We start from the raw sequence: 21,440 nt of genomic DNA, 5'->3' as shown, positions 1-21,440 counted from the left end.
ACATCCTGAGCATTTACCCTCTTCAAGTTAATAACCTCATCTACCATCACCACTTTACGTATTTTCCTTTTATGAAGTTAAGGTAATTTAATTTATATTGTCTCATTTTACTATGAATTAAATGTTTCATCCACATATGTCAAGAAGATATTGCTGATGCATTGACATTCAACATTAGCATCAGCATTGCTTTGTTTGAATGACATCACTCACTTTTGCCCATCCACATGCTGTCACCACGTCTTACATGTGAACGAGATACATCTTACAAGGTGACAGAAAAAACTTGGAACAGACTGGATTTGTATGTGAATTAACCAATTAACCTGTGATTCTGATATCTTTTTATGTCAGTTGCCATGTATTTAGGAGTGAAGGAGGTAATACTTTGGGGGGAGAGTAGAGTACAGAAATGGAATAGTACTTCATCTTACTTTTTGATATATCACTAAATCTTTGTGCGTTTTAAAACTTGTTTTGAAATGGGGCTTATATCTGTGTCCAAAATGTCTTATGCACTCACCAAAACACATATATCTAATTTGAAGGTTTCTATTTACTTAAAATAGATTTTGCATATTCAGTAGATAGATATGGAGGATTTCAGAATATCACACAAGGAGATAGTGCCTCTCAGCAGGAGAGGTGGCAACGATATGCTCTTTATCACTGGTTCTTTTACTATTTAATCACTAATATAAAACGACTACAGTCAAACCTAATCCGTATGTTGCCTTCATTTAACCCCTTACTCTTATATGAATGTAAGAAAATTTTCTAGCCTAAAGACATTAATTTATGAAGTCTTCTGTCTGCATCTTAAGAAGAAATAACCACACTCTGTTCTTGTTCTTGATGTGCTGCCAAGCTTCCCTGAAGCGGACTTGGCAGCCTTTGTCCCCAGGAGAAAATCTCACAGCCCACTACCCAGCCAGGCCAGGCCCTCTCTATGTGACTGCCCAAAGGAGGTGCGTAGCCAGGTGTCAGTTGTGAGGGTGGTCTTTGTGGGAAGCCAGTTTTTTAAAACAGTTTTATGGAACTGAGAAAAGTTCAAATTGTCAAAAATGGAAAGAAAGGTTTCATTGTAGAATATGAAGTGTAGTGTGAATTGAACCAAAAAGATTTGAAACTGGATTTTCTGAGGTAAGTCATAAATGTTTTACTTAGTTTAGAGTCATAAATGTTTTACTTAGTTGTATGCTTATTTTTCTCTTTCACTAATGTGGTCAGCAGAATAAGAGCCCCCCAAAGTCCTAATCCCTGGATCATGGTCTCTCTGCTCAGGGTCCCACAAAGCTGCAGTCAAAGTGTAAACCAGACTGCATTCCTTTCTGGAGTTTAAATTCTCTTCCAAACTCACATGGTTTTGGGAAAAATTAAGTTCCTTCCTGATGCAAGAATGAGGCCCTGTAGTTCCCTGCCATTGGCCATTCAAAACATGATTGTTTGCTCCTTCGTTCTGCTAACACGGGGTCTCATACAATGGAGCATAATCATGGGATTGACATACCATCAATTTAGCATTATTCTTTGGCCTAGAAGCAAATCACACATCCACTTGCACTCAAGGGGAGAAGTTATACAAGGGCATGACTTAGTAGGGTTCACCTTAGCGTAGGTCAGTCACTGCCCAGATACACTTAAATAGATCTCTTTGGCATTGGTGGGGAGGATACATTACAGACTGAGGAAAGAAGGCCAGTTAGGAGACTTTTGTTTTTTATAGACAAGAATTGATGAGAGCCTAAATTAAAACAGGTATTAGAAGTCAGAGATTAAGAGAGATTATCAAGAGATATTTAGGAAGAGGAAAGGACCTGATGATAACAAATTGATGAGGGAAGGGTAGACAGATGAAGAAAAGTGTCTAAAGTGTTTTGTAGATTTATGGTCTGGCAAAGGGGTGAAAAGAAGTACCATTCACTGATCCAGGGAATATAGAATCAGCAAGCAGATTTGGGAAGTAATGAATTCCTTCTGAAGAGCACACCTGTCTTTTCCTATGACCTGTTATGATTAGAAGCTGAATTTACCACCTAAAATACACTATCTCATTAAAACCTCATAGCATCCCAATGAGGTAGAATCATTATCCCCATTTTACAACTGTGTAAACCGAGCTTATGTTCGTGAAGCTATTAGAAAGAGTAATTAAATTCCAACCCAGGTCTGTCTCACACTGAGTTAAAGATTTTGTGGACCATTCAGATGGATAAGTCAAAGAGGGGGTTGTTGTAGATACACTTCAGCAGAGAGGGCTGTGCTAGAGATGTAGATACAGGAGTCATTAGCAATGTAGGTGTTAGCTGAATCCATGACAATTCTTGAGGTCAGTCTAGGAACTATACAGATAAGGATTTAACTCTGGGGAGCTCATTTAAACAGTAGGAAAATAAAGAGTATTTACTAAGAAAATGGAGAAAAAGTGACCATGAAAGTAACAGGAGAATAAGAGGAAATAATATCATGGTGACCTGGAGAGAAGAGAATAGCAGGCAGGAAAGAAGCCGTGGTCGAGATCATCAGATGTAGCACAGTTATGTCTGACTGCCCTTGCAATACGTTCCTTTCCTCATTAGCCTGTCTTCTTGAAGACCAGTGAAGGTTGAGAGGAGAACAACCATTCCAGTGGAAAGAATGAGTTGTGAACAGAAGGCAGTAAGAAGGCGTTAGCATGAGCAAGTCCGTGGTGGATTGAGAGATGACTAAATGAAGAGGGGAAAGCTCCTCTTTACCCAAGCACCCAGAAACATAGGTAAATGTTCCAAGTCAGCTTCTGTATGTGCTTTAATTTTTGCAAATTAATGCAGAACAGCCTATCTTATGGTAAAAATGGTGCAGAAAATAAATTAATTAATGACCATAAAATTCATTAATCTCAGATGAGTAATTCTTTCCCCAAATGATAAAGGATTAAGTAGAAAGAGTTAGCTCCAATTTTGCATCTTTGGAAATTTAGTTATTTCATCCTGTGTAGAATCAGTAAAACTTTATATAGGACATGCACCTGCATGTAAGTCTGTTTGTTTTAAATTGAGATGTAAATAAAACATTCATGATATAATGCAATGGAGGATAATGAAACATGATATGTACCTTTTGGTAATTTACAAAATCCTAAAACATTAATTTTAGTGATTCCTGAGACCCTATTTGAGTATTATTTTTAGCTGTATCACCAGGAAATAGCTACAGTAATCCATATGTTGATGGATTATCCCTTGGTCTAATACTGTTAGATATTTTTCAAAATCATTACAGGGAAAATTAGCTTCTAGAACCAGAACATATTATATTGTAACTTAATTAAACACATTTTGATACATTAGATATTTTTCATGAGGACAGAAACCTTAGTTGAATAAATAATTAAGTCAACTTTTTAAAGTGGCACATTTTGCTGTATTCTGATTTTTTGGTAAGCCCCAACTAAGTCAAAGCTTATAATTTAGTCACTCCTTATAAAATTGCCAGTTTACTAAGATTGTTGGCCTTAAAAGTTTGCCCCAGAAGTCTACTTCTCGATTAGCTTATCTAGATATGTAACTTCAAAACTTTCTACAGCAGTAATGGATACAAGCGTGTGTGTGCTTACCTGTAAAATCCTAGGTCCTACATATGGCAGTGTGAAATGGGAAATTAAAATTTCCAGAGATATTCTCATAATGATCAATTCTAATTTTGTTTGGGATTTCTCCAAAACCTTGTTAAAAACAGAATAACTTGTTAGAATAGTTATAATAAGTTATTCTTGGATAAATTCTGGGCTAAGGGTTAGGGAACATGCTTTAACTTCAAAAGACGTATGTTTAAATTCTGCTCTGTATCATCTACCAGTTATATGACCTGGAGCAAATTATATAACATCTCTAAGCCTGGTTTTCTTAATTGTACCTACTTTATGGATGTATTTTAAACATTAAATGAGATGATGTGTATAAAACCTTGAATGTACTGCCTAGAAATTAGTAAGCATTCAACAGGTACATATACACATGTATCTATACAGTAGATATATATTTATTGACATCAATCATACATATCTATGAATATAAATATGCATATATATAAGTATATTTGTGCATACATAAATATTTTTGAATTTCTATTGCAAATCCTGATACTATTCTATTCACCAAAAATAAGCAGTGAAAAAAATACACAAGTGTCTCTCTTTTTATAAAGTTCATATTCTTGTGGGAGGAAACAGGCAATGAATAATATGTGCACAATTATTTTACAGCATTACTTAAATTTGAGCACACTGTATTAGGAAAGGCAGAAAGGAAACAAAACCTTTAACGACAGACCATAGATGAATTTGCCTGTAATAAATGAGAGGCATTTCTTTTGTGTGGAAATTATAGATAAAAGTAAAGTGCTGGTATATAAGAACAGTAAGTAATTTATGTAACAGGTAAAGAGTGACAATAAGGAATGACAATTTCAGAACACTAAGAGAAAAATTGTACTCTCTGTAGAGTTTACAAAGAAGGTTCACATAGACTTTTGCCTTTGATCTTGAACAGCCTTGTCGGGTATGTAAAGCAAATACTATATCCACATTTTATGGAGAAATAAAAAGGCTTACAGGAGGCAGATTTGCTCAAGTTTACACCATTTTCAAGTATAAAACCAGAATGGATAAGAATAGAGGACACTATTGTAGGTTTGGGGAAATAGGTGTATTTTTTTTCAGTAGTGGTGTGGGAACTGCCATTCACTGGGCTGTTAATAAGCAATGCTTATCTACTCCTGAGAGCTAACTGCAAAAAGAGAACCATCATAGAGCGCAGTTACACGTATACTCAGCGTTCAGCATATGGTGAAACAGTACTAACTGGTTGTATTCCTTCTAATGTAACTGATGTTAGGCAGACTCAATAGCAGTGTCCTGAATTATACAGTAGCTTTAGTTTACTTCTGAATACTTACATTCTACTTTATCTTTTTAGTAATAACCAGAACATTATTTCGATCTATAGCTTTACTTAATTATATCTCTTAAATTATTATTTTTTTTATTGCTTGAGCTAAATATTTTTTAATCAAGAAAATGGATGCACAAAAAAAAGAAAAAGAAAAAAAAAGCAATCCTAGTTTGTATTCCCTAATTTGAAACCAAATGTATTTCAGCATTAAGAAGTATGTGAATAGGACAAGGTAATGTGTACATATATATTAGATAAAATGGCTTGTAGAACCTTGGATCACAGTGAAATGCACAGTACTATTTCTACAGTGAAACATAGAAATCTTCAAATCAAGTGTAATAAATAAAGACCATAAATAGCCTTAAGTAAGTGCAGGTCAAATTTTGTGACCAAAGGAGTTCAAGTCAGGGCAGATTTTAACCACCAAAGCACTTAAAGAAAAAAAAAAAAAAAAAAAAACTTTTGAAATTTAGAGTTGCAGAAAAAAGATTATAAGCCCATATTAAAAATTTAGTGTAGCCCACTACTTATACAGAGGGATTATACTATATATACTAATTATTTTTTTTACTCTGTAAGATATCACAAATAGCTCTGCTTGGCATATTTGGGAGAGAAGAGAGGGATATTTTATTTTACTGTCACTTAAGATTCTCATAAATATTATTACTTACATTTTGTTACAGATTTATTGGTTCACAAAACTGAAAAACACAATTGTAGAGTGGTTTTACATGTTGTTTGACCAGGACCCCAGCTTCTTTCTTTGTAGTTTTTGGCTCTGTCCTCCTTAGCAAGGAGCAGAGATCAGCTTTGTTCTTAGGTTAACTTTTCTCATGTTTGCAAATGGCTGCAGAAGTTCCAAAACATATCTACAGACCAATCAGCCCTAATGGAAAGAGGTCATATCTGATTCTCTTTATTCTTCCTATAAACCTGTTTCTATTTTGTATTATTTCCATTGACTAAAAGACATCCTTTAGCATTTCTTCAAATGAAGGAGGTCTGCAGGCAACAAAATTTCCCAGCTTTTATTTATCTAAAAAATGATTGATTTCATCTTACTATTTAAAGAATATTTTCAATGGGTATAAAATTATGGGTTAACTCTTTTTTTCTTTCAGTATTTAAAAAAAGGTCACTCCATTATCTTCTGGCTCCATTGTTTGTAACAAAAAGTCAGCAATAATTATATTCCTTGTTCTCATGACATAATGTCTTTTTTTCTCTGGCTGCTTTCAAAGTTTTCTTTCTATAAGTTTTGTTTTCAGCGATTTAAATATAACGTGCCTGTGCATGGCTCTCTTTATATCTATTTAGCTAGGGTCTCACAGAATTCCTAGATCTACAACATATTATTTTTCACTAAATTTGGGAAATTTTCAGCCATTATTTCTTCATATAGTTTTTTCTTCCCCAGTCTCTCCTTATTCTCCTTTCAGAACTCTAATTACACATATATTAGACCATTCAGTAATGTCAGGCACGCCCAAAAGGCTCTGTTTATCTTCTTCAATTTTTTTCTCTATGTTCTTGCAACTGGATAATTTCTATTGATCTGGCTTCAAGTTCACTGACTTTCTTCTTTCAACCCCAATCTGCTATTGTCTATAAAATTGATATTTTATCTTAGTTATTATAGTTTAGTTCTAAAATATCCATTTGACTTTTTATAGTTTTTATTTCTTTGCTGAATTTTTCTTGTCTGTTCATTCATTAAGACCATAACTTCTTTTCATTTCTGATTCCCTTTTAATTTTTTGAACATAGTTATAATAGCTATAATAGCTGCTTTAAAGTTGCTGCTTGCTAAGTTCAACATCTTGGATAATTTTAACTTCTTTTGCATGAGGGGTTACTCATGCATTTAACTTCTTTTGCATGAGTGGTTACTCATGCATTCATTCCTTTTCTCTCCCTCTCTCTCTCCACATACAATAATTTTTGTTGCTGTTGATACTGGACATTGTAGATAATACCTTGCCTTTAGGTTCAAGCAGTCAATTATTAGTTGATCACCTTGAATTTGTTTAGACTTGCTTTACTCTCTGTTAAAATTCTTGTGCTCAAGCACTCTAATTTAGCAGGACTCAAACTCCAAACTCTCTCCCTTGTATCTCTTGTCAGATCTTGGTTACAAGTTGTGTTAGGGCAGACCTAAAGTAGTTCTTAACTCTAGAATGTGGCACTTACTCTTATAGGATCAGCCTTCTTGTGTCAGCTGGATGCCAGGATTTTTAACAAGGTATTAATGCAATCTGTCTACTCTAATAGAGCCAGAACTCCAATTTAAACCAGGATTGCTCTTCTCCAGAGCTGCTGCACCCATAATTTGTCTGTTCCATACTCCCAGTAGGAGTTGCAATCTGTTAAGCCTTGGGAGTGTCATCCTGCAAATGTATAGCCCAGGAATCAGCCATAGACACACAGGGGATTTTCACATGGCCTTCTAGAACCCCTTTTCTGGACACCTCCCTTTCTCTTATACCATGTGCCACAGAATTAATTTGCTTCTGCTGCCCTAAATTCTCATACCTGCCTTCTCATCTCAGTGGGACTACTCTGCACTACTTGGACACCTGCTCTCTGCACCTCTGTTGAGAAATTGTTCCCAGGCAGAAAGTGGGGTAATCATGAAGACCACCTTGTGAATTTTTTCTTCTTTTAGTCTTGTACTGTCTGTTATCCATTACCTAGAAAGAATTGTCTCATATAACTCATCCAGTTTTACAGTTGTTTCTTGCAAAAAGGATATTCTAGTATCAGTTACTGCATCATGACCAACTGCCATATTGCCCTCCAGAAAGATTTTTCAGAATGCATTTCTACCAAAAGTATATGAAAATACCTATTTCTTTATATCCATGCCAGCTCTAGGTTTAACAGTATTTTAATGTTTGGAGATTAAGTGGGTATTTTTGTAATTTCATATGTATATGTATATACACTTTTTAGATATATATACTTTTTTCATACATGTACACTTTTACATACAAATCATATACACTATGATTTTCAAAATACCTGAAACTTTTTATTATCATTTTGCTTGGGGACTCTCCCAGAGTATTTTAGTACATTCCAAATAAGTCATTAATTTTATATATTCATAGAAAATATGTTATTTTAGCTGAACTTAGGCAGAAAAAAATAAAAAATCAATAGATATTTTTAAATGAATTTAGTAGCTTCTTCTTTGACAAATACAGACAACTACCAAGAAATGAAATACCTTAGAAAGAAGTACATGTTCATCTTTTGTGATTTTCAAATGTTTGAGCAGATATATAGTTATTTTGTAAAGCTTATTTAAAATTAACACTTTTAAAAATTATAAATCTGTGATCTGACGTGGGAATCAACATCAAAATTTTTTGGAAACTCCCTAATTTTTTGAGTGAGGTGGATTGAACACCACACTTTGAGAAACTATTTGTATAATAGAACATGGTATCTAAAAGAGCATGGGTGGTAGGTGCTTGGGAGTCAAATGAAATTAATGGTATCAGCAAATAAACTTGAAAGTCACTGAATACTATATTTTCCTCACAATGTGGAAAAGTATTTTAACAGTTCTGAAAGGTTCTGCAGTAAAGAGCAAAGAAACCTATTTAACTTAGGTTAATCTAGTACTATCCAAATTTATTCAACCCTACAAACTTTTTAACATTATCACACTCAGGGAGAGGCTGAATAGATAGCATTTGTTGATACTGTCTTTCCAAGGACCTCCCTTCAAATAGAGATACTTGAGATGCCTTTGATGACCAACTAGGGCTCTAACTGCCCAAGGGCTGAAGGTGCAGGTGTCAACATCACAGCATTTAGATAACCTACTGAGTGTGAAAAGCTCCGCTAAGTGTGAGAAATTGTGCTAAATGACCTAGTTTAGAAATATATATATATATATATATATATATATATATATATATATATATATATAGTAAGGGGGGTCATACATGAATAGAATTGCCACCTCTTAAAGGTGTATTCAGTAAACTACTAATAAAGATTTTATAAACTTATGATTCAGTTTTATTCTCAAATTTTAAAAAATATTATTAAAAGAATGTAGCAGCAGTTTGATAAACTAACAGGATAAAGAAATCTATTATGAATATATATTTTAACTAACATGAACTAAAGCAGCCAATTGGTAAGGTCTAATTATAGAAACTAACAATGTAAGGTATCTAGTCATTTCATTCTTCCCTATATTATCTATAAAGCTTTCATTTGCCAAACAGAGCTTTTGCAGTTCTTTTTTGGCTTTATAATATATTTCTTAAGTTTAATAAACAAATTGGTGCAGAAAACTATAATTAAAAAAGTATTGTTATTTAACAAATATAGTGATTTTATCTTAGATAATACTAATTTTAATACTAATACTAATTTTAATTAATAAACACTAGAACTGATTTTCCTGCAATAACTAACCTCTGAAGTCATGCATAGGACTGCTTAGGTTGACATTTAGAGACACTATAGTGAAGATTGAGAAAAAGGAGGAAACAGTTAAGTATATGACTATGGAATTTGTATGTTTGTCTTTACTAATGAGGTCCCTCCTTAGCTGGTACAAATTGCTAGCTTTAATTACCAACACCTAGAATAAGATTGGCTACGTAATTTGCAGGGCCTTCTACGAAATGAAAATTCATGGCTTCTTGTTTAAAATTATTAAGAATTTCAAGGAGGTGACAACAGAGCATTAAACTAAATATGAACCCTTCTGACCACAGAAATATGTGTGACTGAACAAGTCTAACACCCATGAAGCCAACCCTGACTGGAATATTTTTACAGAATAACAACCAGGGGTAAGGGACTGACTAAATCTGATTAAGGAGGCAGTGTTCTCCCAAATCCCCGGGGCAGCCAGAAGCCCAGGGGCAAGCAGACAGTTTGGCAGAGCAGTCTCTAGGGAAACCTCTAAGGACTAGTTTAGGGGAGACTCAGTAGACAGATACACATACACTGTTCAAATAACCTGTAGGTAATGAGTTATGTTTGATCACTTGTTTATACTGTGCTATAAATGCAAGCTGTTCTCTCATCTGGAGACAGTGGTAAGGTTTAAGGATAGTATTGCTATGATCTGTTGTACTAGAAAGAAAGAGAACACCTAGATGTTATAAAATATATAATACAGGAAAGAAGTTTGTCTGGGGAATTTTCTTTAAAGATTCAATGAAGTAGAAGAAAATTAAGAGCACTAATATGGGTTGGTGAGTCTACTATGCTATCGTTGTATATAAGTTTACATTATGCAAATCACTTGTAAGATGTGTCTTGCTTGATTCATGTCACAATGCTTTAATGTATTCAAGGCATGCCTATTATGTATATCTCATAGATAAGAAAATTGGGGTTCAGAAAAAATAGTGACTCCAATAATGTCAAAAGTTTAGTAAGTGGTCGAGCTACAAATAAAAAATAATTTGCACTTATTGAGGGTATACTATGCACTCGACATCACACTAAGCAATTTCCAAGTATTATTCATTTAGATTTATTAGTCAGAACTCTTTCAACTGAAAGTGACCATACGCTTTACTTAAACTAGTTAAAGAATAATAATTTTTTGTGTGTGTTCAACTGGGAAATGCAGGAGGCAGCCTCAGATATAGCTGAATTTGTGCTAATGGGATGTTTTCAGAATTTATCTTACCAACTTTCAGCTCTGCCTTCCACTTTGTTTATTCTCAAATGGAGTCTGTGCATGTGGTAGCAGGGATGGCCTCAGCACCTCCAAATTTACAAGTCTTTAACAGTCCTGATCTCAGAAAGAAAGAGGCTCCCACCTATCTAATTCCCAAGGAGGGCTAGGCCCTGACTTGTTTCTATGCCCACTCCTGCATGAATCATAGGGGCAAAGAGATGTTCTAATTGCACAGGCCTAAGTCGTGGCATCTCCCTGGGGCTGAAAGAGAGATACTCCACTCCTTAACCAAGTAGACTGAGAATGAGAGAGGTGTTGTTTCCAAAAGATGTCTCAGGGTGTTATTACCAAGAAAGGGGAAGTGATTCTAGGTAGACCTTAGTAACAGATATCCATTACAAAAGTTAAAATTATTATTTACATTTGCACACAAGCAAACTGTAAATATATTGTAGGCAAGGTGCTTTTCCCAAGGAAATATAAGCTATATCCCAATTCTGCAGAACAAAAGCAAAAAGAATTTATGCTGCATATATTCAAGAAATGCCATTCTCACTACCGCCAGAAGGAAGACATTTGATAACTATATTATCATCTTCAAGCTAAAGGGTTCAGAGATGGCTTTATGTAGACATAAGTAATTGGGAATTTTATGGACATTCCGGAATGCATATTTTTCAATGACTAACATTTAGTGGGAACACACTATTCAAAAAACCATAAAAAAAAAACAACTGTAGATTCTAGACTGTGAGCTCTTGAGTGCCATGCCCATTTATCTTTGCATTCATACTGGTGATAGTGCCTGACATACTGAAGGTACTCAGTAATTTCTTGTTGAACCAATGAGTAAAAATGGGTGGAAGACAACCCAAGTCCTTTTATTTACTTAGTAGTGAATGATTCAGCCCAAGGATACCTCAAAAGTATTTTCTATACATGGAACTGAGGTTTTGTGAGTATGTTTTGAAAAGAAACCGAAGGTGTCTACCATGACTGCATTTTGAGAGAAATTTTCCCATTAACATGGGCCAACTTAAGGAGCAGCCATGGGTGATATCATATATATTGGCTCCTTCCTGGTGCCATAACTGATTGAAATGACACATAGGCACTTGACAACTGATCTATCCACCAAGCAACAGTTTACAGTGTGCCTTCATCATGACTAAATTGGACCAAATTAAATCTGCCTCTTGAGAATCTGAACTGGAGATTGTGGGAGTCTGGCAGTTTGTAAGAGGAGCAGAAATATAAAGACATATAGAGTGGAGCCTTGTAAATGTGTACACTACAGTTGGGATCTCTGTTTATGAGGTTCCAAGTGCTAGAGATCCTGACCAATCACCTAAGTTGTTGATCAACTAGAACTCCTGCTGTGTCTTTTAAATAGTCCCGTCTCAGTGAGGTCTGCATTGTGGTAAAACAACTGCATAGTCATGTATAATTCTGAGCACCACATTTTAAATAGGATAATCCCAAACTGCAAGGTGTTCAGAGAAAGGCAGGTAAAAGTATCTGATTTTGAATTTGAATAAGAGATACTTGAACAGAGTGATCATGCTTAGACCAGAGAAACAGAGTATGGAGGGTATAAAGATATACTTGGAGAGATGTGAAAAAGAGATTGAGTACTGTATATTCTTGGCAGCTGTAGAAGAAAGGCCAATGAATAAAATAAACAGGGAGGTAGAGCTATTTGCATTCAACTAAAGAAGAATTTTCCAGCCTTTTGCTAACTTGTGAAAAACTGATCTTAGATAATAAAATTGTAGTGATAAGATATTGTAGATGAGATTTCATTGGATAATTAGAGATTCTTCAATTTAAAGAAAGTATCATTGTCCAGTTTTATAGAAACTTTCTTTTTTTAGAAAACTCGGCTAATTGTCAGAGGTAGACTTACCAGAAACTTTAGAGTTCCTCATTTGTAATTGTTTGGGAAAGGTCCAAACAACTCTGTTTTTGTGTTTATGTATTATTTTACTTAAAGAAGACCCCCCCCCAAATTATAAAAGTTCAAGGTCTCATAAAATCCGAATTAACAACTGTTAATAGTGATGATTCTCACAAGGATCTAAAGCTATTCCGTTCATACTGAATCCACAAATTCGAAAGACTTCTAATTTATGTATAAAAAGCTTTAATATGTAGAATGAGAACAAATATGTTCATTTGTGACACACTGATGAAAATTGAACCAGTGTAATGAAGAACTCTGCAGATATGCTACCTTATAAAGTACCAATTCAAGTCTAAATGTGGACAAGTAAAGGAATTAAAATGCATATTTACGTTCTTGAAATAATATATTTTTATCATAGATCCAGGCACATAGTAGGCATCCAATAAATATTTGTTTCACTGTGGGGATCTTGCATTTCTATGATTTTATTTAAACTTGATTTTGAGGTAGAAACATTACCAATATTTAAATTTACTTATATTTCTGTAAGAATTTCAGATAAGTTCACGTTTTACTAGGTAGAAAAAAATATTTTTTTAACCTTTTAATTTTTTTTTTTACTTTTTAAAGGGAAATCTGCTCATCATTACCAGCAAAACAAAAAATGACTAAAATAGGAAGGCAAACAATAAATAAAAGTGGTGTTCTATCTTTCATTGCAAATGAGTCAAAACCAAGTTTTGCATTGTCTTTTTATTAGCCCATTTTTATAGCTGCTCTTTGTGTAATATTTTATAAATGACATGAATAAAATATGTTTGTTTTGGGCTTTTTCAGAAGAAATGATGATTTATGTAGAATAATGTTCTCATAGTTAGTTAAAACATTAGGTAAAAAAGTAGCCAGTTTTCTCATTTGAGAATACTTAAAATTATTTTCAAAGCTGATAGTTTTATCTTTGGGAACTCCTGTAATCAAGATTTCCTCTCATGCAGCTTTATTTGGGACTATGGTTATACACTGCTTCTGCTCAGTCTCTACTCAAGAAGTGGTCATTGCTGTCATGTAGAATGGCAGTGATCCTTGCAAGCTTCAGCAGGGAACCGTAAAACGCTGTTGTGACTTAAAAAAAGAGTGTGATCTTTATGATAACGTGACCTAAAACAAAGATAGTTTTACGCCCTCATCTTTCACCCACCCACTCAAACAGACACACCACACACACACACACACACACACACACAATACCACACAAATCCTGCCCTAGCTGTTATAATGTCAAGGCTTTAATTTTAGGGTTTTTGGTATATTCTATTCCTGTAGAAGTTTACACTGTTCTTTGTGATGAATTGTTCATAGAAAATGGGGAACACCTCCAATCACATTTATCCATTTTCACTTGTGATGTGTCTCTGCACCATATCCCCAAATTTTTTTCACTTCCAATTTATACCTGCATTAATTATCTTCCAAGAAAATAGTACAGATTGGTACAGAGCTAATTCTTAGGAAGCTGAACGGTGAAACAGAGAAACTTCCAAGTTTCTTAAGTACACCTAGAGCCTGGAAATCTTTAGGATTTTTTTTTTTTTTTTAATTATTATTTATTTATTTATTTATTTTGGGCTGTGTTGGGTCTTCGTTTCTGTGCGAGGGCTTCCTCTAGCTGTGGCAAGCGGGGGCCACTCTTCATCGTGGTGCGCGGGCCTCTCACTATCGTGGCCTCTCTTGTTGCGGAGCACAGGCTCCAGACGCGCAGGCTCAGTAGTTATGGCTCACGGGCCTAGTTGCTCTGCGGCATGTGGGATCTTCCCAGACCAGGGCTCGAACCCGTGTCCCCTGCATTAGCAGGCAGATTCTCAACCACTGCGCAACCAGGGAAGCCCCCTAGGATTTTTGTTTATTTTATTATTTTTTTTTTTTATTTTTCTTGGGTCACTGTTTATTTTTGAGTATGGCTTAAGGAGAGAATTTTAAATTACAGAGCGTAGTTTGAAACTTCAAAGATCAGGTACTTGAACTTTTCAATCTCACAAGATTCAAGGATTGTTCTGGCAAAATCTCTTGTCATTTTTCTGTATAAAGATTTTTATTATTATTTAGTACGTCTTAATTTTTTAGTTTGTCAGTTGGTAAACTTTTAAAGTAGAGTTTATTTTTTATTAAGAATTATTTTATCTTCCAGTTAGGTTCATAAAATAGAAACAATAAACAATAAATAGGATCTTATATGTTAGAGTAATGCTTGCCTGTGTGGTCGCCCAGCTTGAGATGTGAGATTTGAGATTTGTGGTATTGGTATTCATCACTAAATGATTCCTAGTTGTAAAGTCCTGTACAGCTCAGTTCAAGTTACCTCTTCTTAGTGACATTTCTCAACAGAATTAGAAGATGTTTTAGTATCTGTTGATGATAATGTACCTGTCCAAATTATAAATTCACAGTTACATTCTTATACTTTAACAGAGTGATGACTTGATATTCATGAAGCAGCTCATTAATTATTTTAATAGAAACATATTTTGGTGAAGAAATATATTTTTACTTTCTCAGATCACTCACAAATTTGCTTTAACCCCACATTGCTAAATTTCAACTAGTTTCTTTTAAACCTCAAATTTAAGTGATTGGTAGAGTGGCATAATTATATGTTTAGAAAATGCTTATGTTACATATGAAACAATCTTAATTAAAAATCTTGACATAAGTAACATTTTCTGTATATAGTACATTTATTTGGACATCTCTGTTTTTGGCAATCTGTAATTGAGAAATACAAGTACGTTTTTTATTTGCTTAAGTTTGTTCGACCCATCTAATTTTGAAATTTTCCCTATATTTTAAAAATACCCAAAGAAACATTCCCAACTGATAAAGATAACTGTGAAAATCATAGAATTATTCTATGAATAGGTGTCCGCATCTGAAATAAAGCCATAGCTATGTTTCTGCTTTGAAAATTATTTTGAACTGTGAGTAAAACATTTTACCAAGTCTAAAATCTCTCACCGCTACAGATCAAATGTCAATTTCTAGTACTAGTGATTTATTATAAAATTATTATAAAAACTCATTCATAGTAATTTTTTTCTCCAATAATCAAATCATTATGTGTCAATTTTAACAAAAATATGAGAGTGTCACTTTATAATGTTGGTTAGGAGGAGTAATATTCTTAAGGGCCAAACTTAAAGTTATGTATTACTATTTCAAGAATACACACTTGGTTCAGAAACAGAACTTTTGACTTCATAAGACATTTGGACATTCCTTTCTGCTCTCATAATTATGACTGTACCAAACATGTGCAAAATATAAGATGTTCCTATTAATTCCTTTTGAATTTTACATAATCTCAATTTAAACATATGAGATTTATAATGAAATCAGAATATTGCAAATGGTAATAGCTCAATGTATATAATCTCTTTTTTGATGACTAAGTAATTACATAAACAATATTCTAAATTCTAAGCCAGTAGTAGTCTTCTGTCTAAATATCTTTGTTTCTTACATCTCATTGTTTCTTTCTCTGATTTAGATCGAGGTACTGTGCAGAAGGTGGTTGTTCTTCCTTCTAACAGCTCTGCCAGCGGTGAGCTCATTCTGGAGGAGTTGAAAGTCTTTAAGGTTTGAACATCTATTCTATAAGCCTCAGCACACGCATGATAAATGCAATTCTTTAATCTTACAACCACTTGGGGAGGGAAAAAAATTTGATAAAAGATCAAATAAATGAATGTTATAAATTTTTGAGGGTAGGAAACACCAGATAAAATGAGAAATAAAGAACAAGTATTTTTCTGAAGTAATTTTTTACATTTTAAGTTATCTTAGCATAAAATAATTAGTTTTTTAGCTATCATCACAACTTGAAGAATTTTGGTCATCATTAATTTTAAAAAATGAGTTCTTGTGGTCAAGGTCTAGAAGATTTGCCATGAAAGGGCTTTTATCATTTGCTTCACAAGCCACCGAGACCCAAATTCTTCCACATTATTGATTGTTAGATAAACTTTCTCATATTTTTTTAGCCAGGAACTTCAAGAAAAAGTGCTCTGTTTTCTCTTATTTTATTGCTTTCAACTCAAATGTCACTCTAGTTAAATAAAACAAATGTTGTCTCTTAAAACTCCATGTTCTGTCTGAAATTGAGATTGCATTGTATTACTCTCTTTGTCCTTGAATTTGGGATAAAAAGAAAAAAGAAAAAGAAAACACAACAAAAAACAGGCACATAGAGGAAAATTCAGTCCTGTAAGATGTAACCTACTGAGGGCAGAGTGCCAATTCTTTATGTGTCTGTGAGCCTGGAGAGCAGGTACATTATGTCCTGCAAACCCTTCTCTCCTTAAAATATAGGTCATTGCAGTTTAAGTGGTCCCTCTTACCTGATTTGGAAAGATGGGTAAAGCACAGCCAGAGGATTTCAAAGAAACTTTGGTATGGAATCAATCCTACTGCAAACTTCTATTTCCAACTAAACCAATTAAGAAACAATGGCCAAGGACACCAAAAAACCAGAGTCAGCCTATACTGGAGTAAAAGTAGCACTTCAAAGCCCCTGGGAGCAGACTATTGCTAGTCCAGTAAGTTGCCTTGCTTTGTTGAGTGGACTCAGAATGTATTAACTTAATATATATTCCCCCAGTCACTAAAAATATTGGATTTATAAGCACATAAGTGATCAAGATACAATGATATTAGATTTTACTAATACATTTTAAATATGAAGAACTATTTTAAAAATCAAATCAAATAGAGAAACTGAGGAATTCTGGCAATTTCCCAATATGTTATTAAAGTTACAATTTTTAATGCTAGACTAACTTTGGCATAAGGTTCCTTGTGGTTAGTGCATTAAAATTATGCTCATAAAATATTAACTATGTGCATTCAAGTGCCTTTTCTATGCCTTGCTTTGTAAAGAAATTGTTTCATTGGATTAACCAAAACTGCATTTTACATATAATATATATATATATAATATATTTCTTCTCATTCAATTCAATAGGGACAACTTGGATGGCCAAAATTAATATAAAGTACATTATTCAGTAGTTTTCTTGAAAATAGCAAAAAGGCCGTATTGCAGCACTTCATTTTTAATTCTGAAATATCTTTTTTGATAATAAGGAAACATTAATTAAGTGAGTTTGACACAAACATTAATAAGTGAGTTTGATAATAAGGAAACATTAATTAAGTGAGTTTTACATATGTTCTGTGGAAAGGTCTTAGAAATGTGAGTTATTCTGATCATGTGCTAACTACTTATGGTCTGTTATATGAGTTATGCTGGTGTTAAATCATAAAGAATAAACTCTCAGTGGAAAAACAGAGTCAGTCAAAATGCATGTTGGGGGACATCAACCCAAGAGAGACTAAAGAAGTTTGAGCTTCCTTTCGGATGCGTGTGCCAGTGATTGATATGGCTAAATTGAGAGACACAGTTACCAAATACAGTTACTGTCTTCAGCATGGTGTTTGTGTCACATTTTCTGAGGTGAGGTGAAAATAATTGGGTGTGTATGATATACTGTGATGGGCACTTGAGGAAATAATACATTTAAATTGAAATAAATTCCTTAGCTAAGTGTTACACTGATATACTGCAGGAAACTCAATGTAAAAACCAGGCACTTTGTTTTTAAAGAGCGCAGAACCATAACATATCTTTTAATCCTCTGTTCAGAATATTTTCTGAAAATATGTACAACTTCCCTAAACTTAATTTGAATTGGAGGTACAACTATTAGTAGTTGCCTAGGTGGATATAAATTGCAAAACTTGTTTTGTATGTGTGTGTATTTCTGAATGAATGTCATGATCTGTTGCAACTGAGTATTTAAAGATATCACCATTTTCTCTTTAAAATGTTTGTAGGAACACACAACTCCAGAAAGTGAAATAATTATGGGCACAGTTGACTTTGAGAGCGTGTTGCCACTAGACTTATTCAAATAAAACTTCACACATCATTATCAGGTTATCACGAGTCTAATTTTTAATCTTTAAAAGGAACTAATAATGTTTAAGGAGTAAAGTTAAGAACAGAGGAACTTTCAGAAAGGATGACTATTTCAGATAACTCTTAGGTTCTTTCACTAATTCACATTTATCAAAAGAGGACCTTACCTAACAATATTTCTTTGTATTCAACAAAGAGAATAAGTATGGCTCAGGCAAATACTTCTTGGCATAGCAACATTTGGCAGGTGAACAATAGTGTCTTATGCAAAGTGCTGTGTTGAGGAGGGGTACCATTCCACAGCCCCCCACCCCAAGTACCCAGATCCAATCCTGAGTTATGCGCTGTGTTCAATATTCCAAGATACAGTTTTTTCAATTCTCTGCAATTTCTCAAATTTTCATTTTTTTCTAATGACTATATTGATAGATGTGTTATAATTGCCACTTTTTTTAGTTTAGGCATATATTTGTGTAACAAATCTGTCCTTATTCCAAACAGAGGAAATGTACTTTATAGACAATTATTGCTAAACTTTGAAACTCTATGTGCATATAAAGAGAAATGATGATTTCTTGAATTTTAACAGAAACAAGAAAAGTTTTTGAAGGTAAAATCTGTTTTAAGGATTATTTGAGCAACTAACAATGTTTTTCTAATTTTTTTAGAATCATGCTCCTATAACAACAATGAAAATTTCATCCAAAAAGGTAAAAACAACCCCATTTTTATTTTCTTTGTATGTAAAAATTTTACTATTGTGGAAGAATGTGTTTTATAATTTCTGAAAATTTAATTTTACTATTAGCAAAATAATTAATACTGTTAATAGTATACCACATACTTAATTTTGATATGGAATTTAGCTTTAGTGGAAGACAAAATAGGCTTATTTTTGTACAGAAGTTCATCAGAGTAGAATATATATATATACATACATATATATATATATGCAGTAAGATATTCCAACATTTGTATATCCTCTATTCTCAAATATTACAGTGTATGAAGCCAACCAAAATAAAAATAATCTTTCTGAAGGAAGAATTTAGCATAATGTTTGGGCTACTGTAGCATCACGAACCTTCTCAGGGACTTGGAATGAGTAATCAATCCTCTTTTGAGTTCCTGTTGCTGTCACATGTTTGAAATATGCAGTGCATTCTTTTATGCTTATTTCTAAGGAAGTGCTATTTTATAGGGTTTACATGTCATTTAAAAAATCTGAATGTCTCAAATCTAAGCCATATCAGGGTTCACGATCTGGGGAATAAATGTTTTACTATGATTATCAGATATGTTTGATCTTCTAATTTGTGCCTTCATGCGCAAATACACAATGATCATGGAGAGGAAAAGCCCAATTCCAATCTCTACATGTGCAAAACATGCACCTCTCCAGACCTCAAAGTTGCTATCTCTAAAACAAAAGTTCTAAGGGGCAGAGCAGTATAGTCAAAAATGGGGTAGGCTTCAGAATGGGACTGACATGCATTTGAACCCAACGTGACCTTAAATTATAAACAAATTATTTTACTTCACTGACCTAAGTTTCTGCCTCTGCAAGGTAATGCTTTCTCACAAATGAGTTAACTTATATAAATTGCCTAAAATAAAGTGGGTCTTCGGTAACTGCTGTTTGTAAGAGCCTAAGACTTATTTTTCTTGGAATATGGAATAAAGGTTTTATGTGTTGGCATAACTGATGATATAACTTTAGTGTTCTTCACCATATTTGGTCTGTTACAGATAAAGAAGTATTCCATAGTCAGTCTTGTACTCTTTTCACTTGACTAAATTTTATGAAGAAAAATAAATAGGGTACAAGGGAGCTAAAGATCTCATCTGTAAAAATGTTTGTATGGTGCATAACAAACATTTTCCCAAGTAACAAGAAGCCATTTGTCATTTTCCCCAATGTCCTAGGGAGCTGATCCCAAGTCAGAATTGTCTTTGAAGTCAGCATGGAATCCCTTTGTTTACAGTAGTTTAATGGAAGGAGAAAGTATCAGAGCAAGATTCAAAATGGACACAAAGCCACTGGTGTGGCATAGTAGTACAGTATACAATTATAGGTTTCAGCTCATAATTCAACTGGTGAACTTGTAATACACAATCTATTCCATTAAATTGCAGTGTACAGCACAAACATACACTGGAAAAACTGAGTATTAAATTTGTTTCAACATCTTATATTGTAGATAATTTAAAATGTTTAATTAAAGCAATTAGATTCAGGGCAAGATAATTGTTTGATTTGGGGGAGAATTCATTTACACAACTACGTATTGCATTATTTTTTCAGTGTGAAAGAACTACAAATTGCCAATGGTATTTTATATATTTTTAAATTCCACGAATTTAGTACCTTCTCTAATGCTCAAACTAAAAATTTTACTTTTCATTTTATGCTCCTTTATTCTCTAATTTATCCTTGCATTCCATATAGCAGAAAATAGATGAATAAAAAAGATAATTTCTAGAATGGAATTACCTGTATCCTTTCCTCAAATAAACAAGTTTCCTTGAAATATTTTAATGAAGCTGATGCATTCACTATATTATTTATTAATGTACTCAATGAACATTTATTTCAAATATTTCTAGAGAAATGATTATTGTCAAAACATGCAGTTGTTTTCTTATAGCTTGAATGTCTCAAATGGGGATCAGTAATTTTCAGCCTATTTTCTGAAAAATTCACTGATCTGAATAAAATAATTATTTTATATTAGACGTGCTAGGCTGAGATGTGATTCAAATGATTAATTAGAATTGAAAATGTATAAATTGCTAACTTGTTCATTGGTAGTTTACTAATACTATTGCTTAATATTCATTAAGTGCTTAGGTGCCAGAAACTATTCTAAGCATTTTATGTGGAGTTAGCCCTTATATTTAGTTCTTACATAAAATCTATGGAGTAAGTGCTATATTGTCCCAGTCTTACCAAAGAGGAAGCTG

General features: G+C 33.6%; 1 protein-coding gene across 1 annotated transcript in view; it reads left to right on the top strand.

Annotated features, from left to right (window-relative positions):
* The window catches only part of SEMA3C (semaphorin 3C), a 192,199-nt gene that overhangs the window by 149,330 nt on the left and 21,429 nt on the right, over positions 1-21,440 (top strand). The window contains exons 13-14 of the mRNA XM_061197651.1: positions 16,047-16,135; positions 19,145-19,186. Of these exons, the coding sequence (XP_061053634.1) occupies positions 16,047-16,135; positions 19,145-19,186 (131 nt within the window). The remainder of the gene's footprint in view (positions 1-16,046; positions 16,136-19,144; positions 19,187-21,440) is intronic.

This window comes from Eubalaena glacialis, chromosome 8 (genome assembly GCF_028564815.1).
Source record: "Eubalaena glacialis isolate mEubGla1 chromosome 8, mEubGla1.1.hap2.+ XY, whole genome shotgun sequence".
Lineage (NCBI taxonomy): Eukaryota > Metazoa > Chordata > Mammalia > Artiodactyla > Balaenidae > Eubalaena > Eubalaena glacialis.
Note: the sequence above shows the minus strand (reverse complement) of the source record. Positions and strands in the feature narration are given on the sequence as shown.